General features: G+C 37.1%; 2 protein-coding genes across 2 annotated transcripts; both read right to left on the reverse strand.

The window, feature by feature from the left end:
* Window positions 1-2,574: 2,574 nt before the first annotated feature.
* Window positions 2,575-3,516, reverse strand: LOC147364885 (olfactory receptor 4L1-like). The gene has a single exon (XM_086318849.1). The coding sequence runs from the start codon at window positions 3,514-3,516 to the stop codon at window positions 2,575-2,577; it is 942 nt and encodes a 313-aa protein (XP_086174975.1).
* An 8,842-nt stretch (window positions 3,517-12,358) lies between these two features.
* Window positions 12,359-13,300, reverse strand: LOC147364886 (olfactory receptor 4K13-like). Its single transcript, XM_086318852.1, has one exon. The coding sequence runs from the start codon at window positions 13,298-13,300 to the stop codon at window positions 12,359-12,361; it is 942 nt and encodes a 313-aa protein (XP_086174978.1).
* Between the last annotated feature and the right edge of the window lie 1,336 nt (window positions 13,301-14,636).

The raw sequence follows: 14,636 nt of genomic DNA on the forward strand, positions 1-14,636 counted from the left end.
AGCCAGAAAGAAAAACACCAATACAGTATACTAACACATATATATGGAATTTAGAAAGGTGGTGACGATAAGCCTGTATGCAAGACAGCAAAAGAGACACAGATTATAGAACAGTCTTTTGGACTCTGTGGAAGAGGGAGGGGGTGATGATTTGGGAGAATGGCATTGAAACATGTATAATACCATATAAGAAATGAATCGCCAGTCCACGTTGGATGCAGGATACAGAATGCTTGGGGCTGGTGCACTGGGATGACCCAGAGGGGTGGTACGGGGAGGGAGGTGGAAGCGGGGTTCAGGATTGGGAGCATGTGTACACCCGTGGTGGATTCATGTTGATGTATGGCAAAACCAATACAATATTGTAAAGTAATTAGCCTCCAATTAAAATTTAAAAAAAATCAACCCTGATGCTGAGGCTGGAGCTGTAATACATTGTCCACCTGATGTGAAGAGCTGACTCACTGGAATAGACTTTGATGTTGGCAAAGACTGAAGGCTAAAGGAAAAGAGGGCAGCAGAGAATGAGATGGTTAGATAGCATCACCAACTCAATGGACATTAATTTGACCAAACTCTGGGAGATAGTGAAGGACAGAGGAGCTTGGGGTACTGCCGTCCTTTGGCTTGCAGAGAGTCAGATACAACTTAAATGACTGAACAACAACAAATTGTTTAGAGGCAATGAAGAAAAAGTATTGGATAGATGCCCATAATAGGAACACTGAATGTTTGGGGAAAAGCAGAGCATTTGAATTTGATGCCAAAGAGATCATAGAACGTGTTTGTGTTCTAATACCCATGAGCTGTTTATCAAACTTGTAAATTGGCACACTGCATGTAATGCAAGTAGCTTTGAATATTTTGTTTTATTGTAAAGTAAATAACTGAATATAGAGAGACTTCTTTATTTTTTCCTTTTCCATGTGGATTGAAATAGTACTAATGCTCTTACTTGACTCTTGATAGATACATGAGAACACCTGTGAATACAAACATGAATGATGGAATAAGGTAAAATGAACTGTATGCAACTTTTATGTTAGGGTGGAATTTCTATTTTCCTTAAGAATTAAATTTGTGCTTCTTGCCAGCAGATGACAGCTATTATTTGTATCTATCTACTTATAGAAAATTTTCCTTGTCAAAAAAAGCAATAATTCTTATGCATATTAGGATACGCAAAATTGTAAGTTTATGGGTGTATGTGCTTGTGAGCTGAGATAATACTTTTGTATGTACATTTGTTCAACTGGAGAATTTAGCTGAAAGATCCCTCATTTTGAATTTAAAAGTGGACCAACTCATATTAGATTTCTCTTTATTTGGTGAAGCTTAGTCTTGAACATTCCTGGGTTTCCTACTATAGTTAGTGAGTCAGTTTTTTTTTTTCTCCTTATTTCTTTATTTAAGAAATTTAATCCCAGCTGAATTGAATTCAATTATTCAATTCAAATTATTATTGCAGTAAAACAAAATATATCATAGAGATGTGATGATGGAGCATTTTGTAGGTTTAATATACATTGTGAATATTGAAAAAACTACAAAAAGACAAATTCAGTCAGTTCAGTTCAGTCGCTTAGTCGTGTCCGACTCTGTGACCCATGAATCAAAGCACGCCAGGCCTCCCTGTCCATCACCAACTCCTGGAGTTCATTCAAACTCATGTCCATCAAGTCAGTGATGCCCTCAAGCCATCTCATCTTCTGTCGTCCCCTTCTCCTCCTGCCCCCAATCCCTCCCAGCATCAGGGTCTTTTCCAATGAGTTAACTCTTCGCATGAGGTGGCCAGAGTATTGGAGTTTCAGCTTCAGCATCAGTCCTTCCAATGAACAACCAGGACTGATCTCCTTTAGGATGGACTGGTTGCATCTCCTTGCAGTCCAAGGGACTCTCAAGAGTCTTCTCCAACACCACAGTTCAAAAGCATCAATTCTTTGGCGCTTAGCTTTCTTCACAGTCCAACTCTCACATCCATACATGCCCACTGGAAAAACCATAGCCTTGACTAGACAGACATTTGTTGGCAAAGTAATGTCTCTGCTTTTGAATATGCTATCTAGCTTGGTCATAACTTTTCTTCTAAGGAGTAAGCGTCTTTTAATTTCATGGCTGCAGTCACCATCTGCAGTGATTTTGGAGCCCCCAAAATAAAGTCAACCACTGTTTCCCCATCTATTTCCCATGAAGTGATGGGACCAGATGACATGATCTTCGTTTTCTGAATGTTGAGCTTTAAGCCAACTTTTTCACTCTCCTCTTTCACTTTCATCAAGAGGCTTTTTAGTTCCTCTTCACTTTCTGCCATAAAGGTGGTGTCGTCTACATATCTGAGGTTATTGATATTTCTCCTCGCAATCTTGATTGCAGCTTGTGCTTCTTCCAGCCCAATTAAAAATTATTCTTTCAATAAAACAAAATATATCATAGAGACGTGATGGAGCATTTGGTAGGTTTAATATACATTATAAATATTGAAAAAACTACAAAAAGACAAATTAATACCAACTTATTCCGAGATGTACTATATATGGAATTTGGTCTAGAAATCTTTGTCATCATGACTGTTGCCTAGAAGGTCTTTCTGGACCTCACATGTTGGGTCCTCAGTCTATTCATGGCTGCTTTCATCTCCTGATTCCTCAGAGTATAAATAATGGGGTTCAGTAAAGATGTGATAACTGAATAAAACACAGAAAGAAATTTATCCACTGAAAAACTACTAAATGGCCAAGCATAAATGAAGATACACGGCCCAAAGAACAGAGTGACCGCTGTAATATGAGCAGATAGTGTGGACAGAGCTTTGGAGAGACCACCAGAGGACTGATGTCGAATGGTTACCAGAATGACAGTGTAGGAAATGAGCAAGAGTATGAAGGAGATGAAAGACAATAGTCCACTGTCAGCAATTACTAGCAACTCCAGAACATAGGTCTCAGTGCAGGCAAGCTTTATAACCAGCGGAAGGTCACAGAAAATATTGTCTACTATATTGGGGCCACAGAAGGGCAAGGTGATGGTAAACACCATCTGGCTCATTGTATGCACAAAGCCAACAGCCCATGATAGCAGCACAGAGCCTCTGAGTACCCGGTGGTTCATGATGGTTGTGTAGTGAAGAGGTTTACATATGGCAAAGTACCTATCAACCGCCATAACTATGAGAAGTGTCATCTCACTACCCCCTAAAAAGTGAAGGAAGAACATCTGAGCCATACAGCCCCATAGAGAAATAGTTTTATTCTCCCTGACAAAATCTGCAACCATCTTGGGGGTTGTGATTGTAGAAACAGACATATCAAGAAAGGAGAGGTTTCCAAGGAGGAAGTACATTGGTGTGGAGTGCAGATGAGAGTCCAAGGTTATGGTGACCACAATGAGAAGGTTTCCTGCCATAATCGCTGCATAGGCCAATAAAAATATGAAAAAAAAGAAAAGCTCAAGTTCCCAAGTGTTGGTGAGTCCTAACAAAACAAACTCAGATATCATTGAGCTATTCATCATTTTCATCGTTTGTTTATGTGTTTTCAGAAAGTCTTTAAAATGAAGGTAATCCAGAAAAAGTGATTATTTAATCTATGACAGTTTTGAAAGTATGGGCACACAGAAAGTAGTATTTGATTCCTACAGAAAAATAAAAGGTAGATATTTCTGAAAAATACATTTTAATTGACTAATTCAAGCACATTACTTGTATACACTTTCACATTACTGCATTTATTTTCAAACAGAAAGGCACAAAAGGGAAATTTATTGTAAAATTTTGTAAATATAGTTTGTGGGTATAGATTTTTCTCTTCACATTTATTTGTTGTTTTTACCATGAGTTCATGAATTTATGAACCCTGAGTTTAATGGATCATGTAATAATCAAATGGTCTTTGGTCATAAGTTAATTCAAGTGGATTAGAATATAGTCATGTAACTTTTTGGCAGCTAGTATTCAATCTTTTACCCTTTTCACCTTCCTAATTTGAAATATTCAGATATGTTCATATGAGTTGAATTATATACCCACTTGGCAAATTGTTACAGTACTTTCTTCTCTCACCTATACAATATTCTCACCCTTCCCTTTTATCTCAAATATATATACCAAATGCTTTAACTTATTCCTGAAGGTTTAAACTGGCTACAGTCTGTTATGTGTCCCTATCTCCCCCAAATAATAATAAAATAAGCTTCCCAGGAAGTTTCTGCACAAGAACATAAATATTTCTGTGTTAATGTTTCTTTCTTCCTTTGTTCTTTCCTTCTCCCTCTGTCCCTCCTGCCTTCCCTTTCTCCTTTCCTTCCTTCTATTTTCTTTCTTTCTTTTCATTTGTGTTCTGTATCTCATACTTTGGCTCGTGAATAAAACTCTTAGCCTCTACTTTTTGTCTATCTCCCTGACTCTCTTGTTGCTGGATTCCTGGCTGGAGTTTTCTTTCTTGTCTCTTTGCATTCTCTGTGTAAATGATCTCTAAACAGTCATCAAATCTTTCACAAGTAGTGGTTATTTTTTCCCTTGGCTCCTAATTGCTTACTTTTTTCTGATGATTGCTTTCCTCTGACTTTTCAAACTTGTGTCCAAACTGACTCTTGATAATTCCTGGCTCAAATATCCTTGATACTTGTACTCTGTTTTCCCACAATGAATGGGCACTATTGGCTTACTTTTGTGTACTTTTCTCTTTGATTTAGATCTTTTGGCCCCATCTTCCTGTTTCTTTTTTTCCTTTAAAAAACTATTAATGACACATGCCAACTGCACAGACACAGATAGAGAATCACAGATATACATACATATGCTTATACCAAGTTCTAGTTCTAGAGTACAAGGACAGAATGTGGAAAATTTACTCTGAATTTCCGCCCCCCCTTTTTTTTTGAATTTCCTTTTTTTTCTTTATAGTTCACAAAATATTCAGAAGTTATTCTTTTGTCCAGTTCTAGTCCTGCCTTAACATGTACTAGGGAAATATACTCTTTAACTTTTTCAACATTGATTTAATTTTCTATAGAAATAAAATAATATCTACTCTTCAACCTCTCAAATTGTTATAAGACTCTAAAGGGCAACATGTTGTTTTTGTTGTTCAGTTGCTCAGCTGTGTCCGACTCTTTGCAACTCCATGGACTGCAAATTCTCCCAGAGTTTGCTCAAACTCATATCCATTGAATCGATGATGCCATCCAACCATCTCATCTTCTGTCGTCCCTTTCTTCTCCTGTCCTCAATCTTTCCCAGAATCAGGGTTTTTTTCCAGTTAGTCGGCTCTTCATATCAAGTGGCCAAAGTATTGGAACTTCAGCTCCAGCATCCGTCCTTCCATTGAACATTCAGGGTTGATTTCCTTTAGGATTGACTGGTTTGATCTCCTTGCTATCCAAGCGACTTGCAACAGTCTTCTCCAGCACCACAGTTCAAAAGCAGCAATTCTTTGGTGCTTAGCCTTCTTTATGGTCCAACTCTCACATTCATACATGACTACTGTAAAAACCATAGCTTTGACTATACAGACCTTTGTTGGCAAAGTGATGTCTCTGCTTTTTAATACACTGTCTAGGTTTGTAGTAGCTTTTCTTCCAAGGAATAAGCATTTTTTAATTTTATGGCTGCAGTCACCACCTGTGTTGATTTTGGAGCACAAGAAAATAATCTTTGTCACTGTTTCCATTTTTCCCCCAAGTATTGGCCATGAGTTGATGGTACCAGATGCCATAATCTTCGTTTTTTGAATGTTGAGTTTTACTTCAGCTTTGTCACTCTCCTCTTTCACCTTCATCAAGGGGTTCTTTAGTTCCTCTGCAATTTCTGCCACTAGGATGGTGTCATTGGCATATCTGAGGTTATTAATAATTTTCTCAGCTATCTTGATTCCAGCATGTGCTTCACCCAGCCTACATATAAGTTAAATAAGCAAGGTGACAATATGCAGCCTTGATGTACTCCTTTTCCAATTTTGAACCAGTCCATTGTTCCCTGCCCAGTTTTAATTGTTGTTTCTTTATCTGCATACAGGTTTCACAGGAGACAGTTAAGATGGTGTGGTATTCCCATCTCTTTAAGAATTTTCCACAGTTTGATGTGATCCACACAGGCAAAGGCTTTAGCATAGTCAATGAAGAGAAAGTAGATGTTTTCCTGGAATTCCCTTTCTTTTTCTGTGATTGAATAGATGTTGGCAATTTGATCTCTGGTTCATCTGCCTTTCCTAAATCCAGGTTGTACATCTAGAGGTTCTTGGTTCACATATTGTTAAAGCCTAGCTTGAAGGATTTTGAGCTATATTGGTGTTATTTTATTCTACACATAGGTGCTAAATGCCTATGTGCATTCCCCAAATTTTATCTTTAACATTATCTCATTTTCTGGTGATTGTGAGGATACTCAAACTAATGAGGACCACAGGAGGATATTTACTATAAAAGATTTGGTAAAGTAGACTTAGTGTTAATGAAAGTGTTTTTCTTCATTAAATATAAGTGATAAAATTACCTAGGCTGTCTTCTTTAAAAGAGTTGTTGTCATCATCATTGGTATTATATTTAATGCAATAATCGAGTCTATATAATAGTTATGAAATTATCAAAATTATGCAGTCCTTGATCTCAAAATACTAACAGAAGAAAACCTGGAGGAAAATCCTAAAAGTAATTTTTATAGTTTATTATGTAAAATTGGAAAATTAAAACCAAAAATTATATTTATTAATTTATGCTTTTTAAAAAATTTGTAGGCATATTTATAAAATATATCCATCTAAATGCACATAAACATGATTCAAATATGTTATGAGACAAAATAATTCATTTTGACAATTTTTACATATGATCAAATGTGAAATATTTTTAAAATACTTACTCTTCTACTCAGACACAGGTAAAAATAAGTTAGAATCAGAAAAATAATGCAATTATTGCTAACTTGAAGCACAGTTTAAAATTCACATGAAAAAATTTAAATTTTTGAGTGGTATGTATTTATACAAATCATATTGAATGGAAAAGGAATGAAAAAATAATTGAATAACGCTCAATCAGGCAAGGTTTGGTTTTTCTCTAGCAGAAATTTCTGAGACTGGGATGGTTGCCTATGACCGGGGAGCCTAGCTCTCTTTCTGTGCTGTTTATGTGACTGAATGAATAAAAATTATTAGTTCAACTGGGGTGCAAACTTGAAGAAAGAAAACTATGTTTAATATTCTTTGTTTATATTCAGTAATAGAGACTTTCTACACATTTTCATAAAAGCACTTAATGTATGTGGAGATATGTAACTGGAAGCTCTTTTGTTAAGAAAAAAAAAGGCTGTGAAGTTTCTATTGATTGAATTTTTTTTAATGATTATTTGTCCTCATAGTGTTAAGCTGTATATGGATTAGGTAACCCAGGGGTAATATTCACTTAACACAAAAAATATTTGACATGTGAACGTTCAGATTTTCTGCCAAAATAACCATTATAAATATTTTCCTAATTAAAAAATAAGCTTGTACAGTTGGTAGAAAAAGTGCCAACATTATATGTACCCAAAGAACTCTTTTCCCATATATTGATCAAGTTTAAAATATTAAAGTATGTATTTGTTATAAATGTAGGTAGAAAAGAGTGGTAAGTTTAGAAAAATTGGAAATAGCCCTTAGGTTACAAAATCACCAAAACAAATATATTAGCAGTATAATTAGACAATCATTTTGAATAGAAGGTTTGTTACTTCAGAAAAATAAATATAGACTTGAGGGGAAATCTTTTAAATATTGATTTAAATTAATCACATTTAATTTAGATTCCATAAGTGTTTTCTCAGCTGAAGTAAATATCCAATGTAGGAAAGTAAAAACATGAAAAATTACATAAAATAAAATAAGTCAATGTTTTCCATTTTCTTGATATGCAGTTTTTATTAGACTACATTTCGGACTTGTCAAAGATGTTAAATATAGCCAAAGATGAAACTAATTTTTTGTTATTTTGCTGCTGCTAAGTCACTTCAGTCATGTCCGACTCTGTGCGACCCCAGAGACTGCAGCCCACCAGGCTCCCCTGTCCCTGGGATTCTCCAGGCAAGAACACTGGAGTGGGTTGCCATTTCCTTCTCCAATGCATGAAAGTGAAAAGTGAAAGTGAAGTCGCTCAGCCGTGTCTGACTCCTAGCGACCCCATGGACTGCAGCCTTCCAGGCTCCTCCATCCATGGGATTTTCCAGGCAAGAGTGCTGGAGTGGGGTGCCATTGCCTTCTCTGATATTCTAAATTATTTTGTCTTTTTATCCAATAGTGGTTAAACAATAAACAGACTCAAATTTATGTTCTCAAAATACAAACTCAAATTATAAAACTGACCGCTTAGATCAGGATGTCAGTGGTATTTATCCATCACAGACTGGCTTTCTTCTTATTAAAACTGGGTAAATTTGTCCAGATGCTATCTGGCCTAAGTTGTATTTTACCATTGCCTTCATGATCAGAATAATCTGGTTTTCATTAATTTCTAGGTTTCGTATACAAAGTCTCCTCCTTTATTAAAGTATATAGTTTCTCTATGTTATTAGCACTGCTATTTAAACCTACCAGTTCTAGCTGAGGAATGGCCTCTTCAAAGATACATAGACACAGTGAGATTCTGAATATATATTTATCTTTTTGCCTCTGTGGATATACATGACAATCATTTGCGGTCAAAAAAAAAAAAAGGACACAAAACACATACATAAGGTGTAGACTAGTGATTAACGCCCAGAGGGAATTATCAGAGTAAAGGTGCTAGTTAGTTGTCTCTAGAGTTCAGAGCAAGGACTTAGTCTCTCATTATTTAAGTTGATTATGAATTCACCAAGTGTATGAGTTGTGTGGAGTCTCCCTAATAAGTGCTTTCCAGAAAAAAGCATTAACTTAAGTGTTTTGGTTGGTAGAGGGTAAGCAAATTTATGAAAATAGATCTACCATAGATGATGGACTTGAGAAAACTGTAATTCTATTCATTTGACTTTACCAGTCTGAATATTTATAATTTGATAATTGAATGCATTTATTCAATTAGAATTGAAATAAATAGATCCACATAGAGCAAGGCATATAAGGAAATTCATAGACTATAAACTAGTTCTTAGCACAGAGAAAACTTTCCTTTTACTCTGTAAGGGAATAAGAGAGAGAGAAAGAGAAAGAAGCACACACACTCATAAGCTAGAACAGCAGAGGAGGCCTTCACCGGTGAAGTGAAGTGAAGACGCTTAGTCATGTCAGACTCTGCCACCCCATGGGCCATACCCTACTAGTCTCCTCCATCCATGGGATTTTCCAGGCAAGAGTACTGGAATGGGTTGCATTTCCTTCTCCAGAGGATCTTCCAGACCCAGGGACTGAACCCGGGTCTTCCGCATTGTAGGCAGAACCCCTACTGTCTGAGCCACCAGGGAAACCCCTGGCCTTCACCAGGGTAATCAATAAATGGTTTAACACATGTATACCTGTGGCAGATTCATTTTGTTAATATATGGCAAAACCAATACAATATTGTAAAGTTAAATAAAATAAAACTAAAAAAAAAAAAAAAAGAAGTGATTGGAGAAGGGATGGCACCCCACTCCAGTACTCTTGCCTGGAAAATCCCATGGACGGAGGAGCCTGGTAGGCTGCAGTGCATGGGGTCGCTAAGAGTCAGACACGACTGAACGACTTCATTTTCACTTTTCACTTTCATGCATTGGAGAAGGAAATAGCAACCCACTCCAGTGTTCTTGCCTGGGGAATCCCAGGGACGGGGGAGCCTGGTGGGCTGTCATCTCTGGGGTCACACAGAGTTGCACTTGACTAAAGCAACTTAGCAGCAGCAGCAGCAGAAGTGATTAGTTTGTGGAGTTTAACAGATTTGGAATTTCATGTAGTCTTTTACAATTATGTTTAACTTCATGATAGATCAACAGTATTTTTTTTTTTTTTGGTCTTCAAATGACTTTTTTTTTTAATTTTATTTTATTTAAGTTTACAATATTGTATTGGTTTTGCCATATATCAAAATGAATCTGCCACAGGTATACATGTGTTCCCCATCCTGAACCCTCCTCCCTCCTCCCTCCCCATACCATCCCTCTGGGTCGTCCCAGTGCTCCAGCCCCAAGCATCCAGTATCGTGCATCGAACCTGGACTGGCGACTCGTTTCATATATGTATTAAAAGAATATTATGGAGGTTACTACAGTAAAACTTTTATGGTAAAACATAATTAAGCAGGTAAAATTCTAGGGACTATCTGAGTAGCAGTACATGACTGCAGAGGATTTCACCTATTTGAGGAATTTTTCTGTCTTTATTCTTATATGTAATTCTGCCATGTCTCCTCAATTACAGTCCTCTTGAAAAGGTTACAAGAAAGTGAGGGTTGTAAGTATATGATAAATATGATTCATTTCCAAAGCCCATAGTAGATATTGCTAATAAATTTCTTATTCTTTCTAACGGAACCTCAGAATTTTTTTCAATGTAGTTCTCCAGGCAATTGCTAGCAATTAGATTTGCCATTAAAAAAATATTTCAGCTAAGGAGATATATACCTCAACATAGCATGACATTTGAGGGGATGTTTGCAAGAGAGCAGATCATTCTTAAAAATAGAAATTAGAAGGATAATATGAGCATAATATTGATATCCAGATGAGATTACCCATACCAGTGGTTAAGGATGGTACACATATAATTTTTCAGAATAAACTGAAATATTAGATACACAATGTCTAAGATCAAACTAAAACTGGGCAGTGTCTTGCTTCTTATCCTGTTCATGATGCCAATTGTCTCGCTATTCATACTGTGTGCTCTGTTCCTTGAACCCATGATAGACAAGGTGCAAGTGGGGAAGCTGGAAGAAAACCACAGCACAGCCTCTGTCTTGGCTGGCAAGCGGCCATAACTGTATTCTCTCCTGGCTGATGTGGCCGTGGTAGCAGCAGACACGCTATCTTCTCTCCTGTCGTGGCTTACCCAGTGGACACAGCCGTGATGCAGCAGTAATGCCACTGCTCTCTAGGTGGAGTTCATATATCTGTATCACACAAAGTAGCCCACAGGCAAGCAGCACCTGGTGATGTGAATGCGCAGTGCTCCAAGTGATCAGAGCTGTTACATAATCATTATCTGCAAAATGTGGGGCAAGAGCACGAGGCTGTAGGGTGAGAGAGCCTGACCATGCCATCTTGGCTAATTTGCTCTTTCCCTACAGGCAGATACAATCTAACACAGGGGAAAAAACAAATGAGATGAAAATAAGGAGAGAAAATATGCCTTATTCCAGGTTCCTTGTTTTGCAATATGTTAACAAAATACATCAAAAGAGGTGGTCCTGAAGATGTTTGCATAATTTAGGTTTCCAATAAGTCTTTAGAAGGACTCTCTGCAATGTTTCCATAAACTCACTGAATCATTAATAAATTCAGATTTGTAACCTGAAATAGCCCACTATTTTCTCTGAGTTCATTTCTATTACAATTTATTCTCCACTTAAGAAGATAAGCCTTCATGACACTTTAGAAGTATGTTGAATCTATTCTCAAACCTCCCATTCGCAAAACTCTTTAATGCTTTATATTGCTAAAAACTAGGATTCACGAGGCCTGAATACTCTAGTCTCTACCTTTCTATATATAATCTCTGCACAGGTCTTTCTTCCTTTTATTCATCAACCTCCCTCATAAATGTCTGTCTTTGGTACCTAAAATGACTTTCTCAATTTACAATATCCATATAAACTGGCCCTTCTGCCTGGAATGCTCTTTTCCCACTCAAATATCTATTCTTTAGCTTTCTTAATGCATTTCTGTGAAGATTTCTTAACATGATCTTCTAACATCACCACACCTAATATAGATGCCTCCTTATTATTCTCTGCAAGGCAGAGAGCAGTGTTGTGTGATAACCATGTATGTGTATTATATATTTTAAACATTCATAAGGGTTCCCTTGAATTCTAAGACAAGGAGGTAATGAATGCAAGCTTATTTATGTATTACATTTGTGCTAAGAATATTTTCCAGTAAAATAAAAAGATACCTTAATATTCCTCACATTTTGTAAGGTAGAAATTTAATATTATTTAACATTTGATTTCAATTATTTGAAGAAATATTTAAATGGTCTTCCCTGGTGTCTCAGCCATAAGAATCTACCTGCCAGTCTAGGAAACAGGGGTTAAATCCCTGGATAAAGAAGATCTCCTGGAGGAGGATTTGGTAACCCACTGTATGGACAGTGGAGCCTTTTGGGATACCGTTCATGGGGTTGCAGGAGTCGGACAACACTGAGCAACTAAACAGTAACAATAACAACCCCCAAATTGCAGAGAACAAAAAACGATCATATACAACAGATAATATTTAGGGGGTGAGCCAGGAACCAATATGATGGTTGCTCAGTCTCTTAATGGCTGCCTTCATTTCCTGATTCCTCAGAGTATAAATAATTGGATTAAGGAGAGGAGTGATGATAGAGTAAAACACAGAAAGAAATTTATCTACAGAGTAACTATTAAATGAAAAAGCATAAATGAAGATAGCAGGGCCAAAGAAGAGAGTGACTACAGTTATGTGAGCAGAGAGTGTAGACAGAGCCTTAGAGGATGCACTGGAGGAGTGCTTCCAGATCGTGACCAGCATGACAATGTAGGATATGAGCAAGAGAATGAAGCAGATCAGGGACAAGAGCCCACTGTTCACGATCACCAAGAGCTCTAGGATGTAAGTATCAGTGCAGGCAAGCTTGATGACCAGGGGGAGGTCGCAAAAAAAGCTGTCCAATACATTGGGACCACAGAAAGGCAAACCCACTGTAAAAACCATCTGGCTTGTAGTATGGATAAGCCCGATCACCCATGAGAGCAGTAGAAACCCAGTGAGCACCCTGTGACTCATGATGGTCTTGTAGTGCAAGGGTTTGCATATGGCGACATACCTGTCAATGGCCATAGCTATCAGAAGAGACATCTCTCCACCCCCAAAGAAGTGCATAAAGAACATCTGGGTCATGCAGCCCCACCAGGAGATGGTCTTGTGTTTTCTAAGGAAGTCTGAAATCACTTTGGGAGTTGCAGCAGAAGAAAGACATAAATCAAAGAATGATAAATTTGCCAGAAAGAAATACATGGGGGAGTGAAGATGGTTATCAACTATCACAGAGATGACAATGAGGAGGTTTCCTACGAAGATGGCGACATAGACAAGAAAGAAGATTGCGAAAAAGAGTATTTGAGTTTCTTGAGAAGTAGAAAGTCCCACCAAAATGAACTCAGAAACACTTGATCTGTTATTCAGAAGATCCATTCATCCTTCTGCAGAAGCTTTCTGAAAAGGAAAGCAAACAGTATGTGATAGGGACTAGCAGGTCAGGGAATCTAGTCTTAATCATCCTATTTCTTATTCAGGAAAGTAACCCTTTTTATAACATGACTGCTTTGTATATATGTTGCAACTGGAGATATCTTACAGAACCACAAGACCATAAACGTGTGGTGGTTATGAAATCAACTAGATTACATTTTTCTCTGGGTTAGTGCAAGGCAAGATCAGCTAGACATTGAGCAAACTTGTCTTCCTTCGTGTTCAGCTCCAGACTACACTCTGTATAACCACTTACTTTATTCGAGTTTTCAAAAGCATTAGGGGAATAGATTTTTTCTTTTGTGGGTTTCATATAATATATTTACTGACATATTTTGTTACATCCTACATTGGAGCTTCCATGGTGGCACTCCATGGAAAGTGGGAAAGAATCTGCCTGCCAGTTCAGGAGATGCAGGTTTGATCCATGGGTTGGAAAGGTCCCCTGAAGTAGAAAAGGGAAAGCCACTCCAGCATTCTTGCCTAGAAAATTCCACCGACAGAGGAGTCTGACAGGCTATAATCTATGGGGTCACACAGAGTCAGACACGACAGAGTGACTGAGCTTGCATACACTATGTAGTAAAAATGTGTACCATATTAAAAAGATACTGCTGAAATTGCATGATGTGCATTATATTTCCTGAAGAGGACTAATGATGAGTATGACTGTGATTATATTATGATAGAAAGTTGAATTTTGAGACAGCTATATAGTAGTTAACAAAATTACTGAGATTTTAGATTTGAATGACTTGGATTGACTCTCAAAATATCAGATGTTCATCTCACATATTTGCCTAACTCTTTGGTCTATGTGGTCAGACAAGTAACTGTATCTTATTTGTGCATTCTCAGCCAATTGTTGCATAATTGAATCAAATGATCATTTTATCTGATACTTCTTTTCAATTCATATATTTTCACATATAGTGAGTCTATAGAAATACCAAAATCATTAAGACTATAAACTAGTGAAGATTCCATGGTACTCATGTTCAACTTGTCTGTCTTAAAGAGATGTAAGGAGTAAGGGGAATACTTTATCATTGTGATTCTAAACTCAAAAAAGTTAATGATGTATTGTTTGAGCAGAGTAGTATTTTCAGGTTAATTTCTTATCCTCTTTGGACCTACGTTCCTCACAGTAATCTACCTTAAGTTTCATTTAATTGACATTTAATCTTGTCAAGGATAGATAGACTCATGATATTGTGTTACTGACTGAAGTTAACTCAGCTACACTAAATTAAAAAAATTTCAAGTACACACTTACACG

This window comes from Bos grunniens, chromosome 10, assembly GCF_055505025.1.
Source record: "Bos grunniens cultivar Pamir isolate PY7600 chromosome 10, Bosgru_T2T1.0, whole genome shotgun sequence".
Taxonomy (NCBI): domain Eukaryota; kingdom Metazoa; phylum Chordata; class Mammalia; order Artiodactyla; family Bovidae; genus Bos; species Bos grunniens.

Coding starts and splice junctions, on each gene's coding strand:
- LOC147364886 (XM_086318852.1), bottom strand. CDS start 13,300: ATGGATCTTCTGAATAACAGATCAAGTGTTTCTGAGTTCATTTTGGTG.
- LOC147364885 (XM_086318849.1), bottom strand. CDS start 3,516: ATGAAAATGATGAATAGCTCAATGATATCTGAGTTTGTTTTGTTAGGA.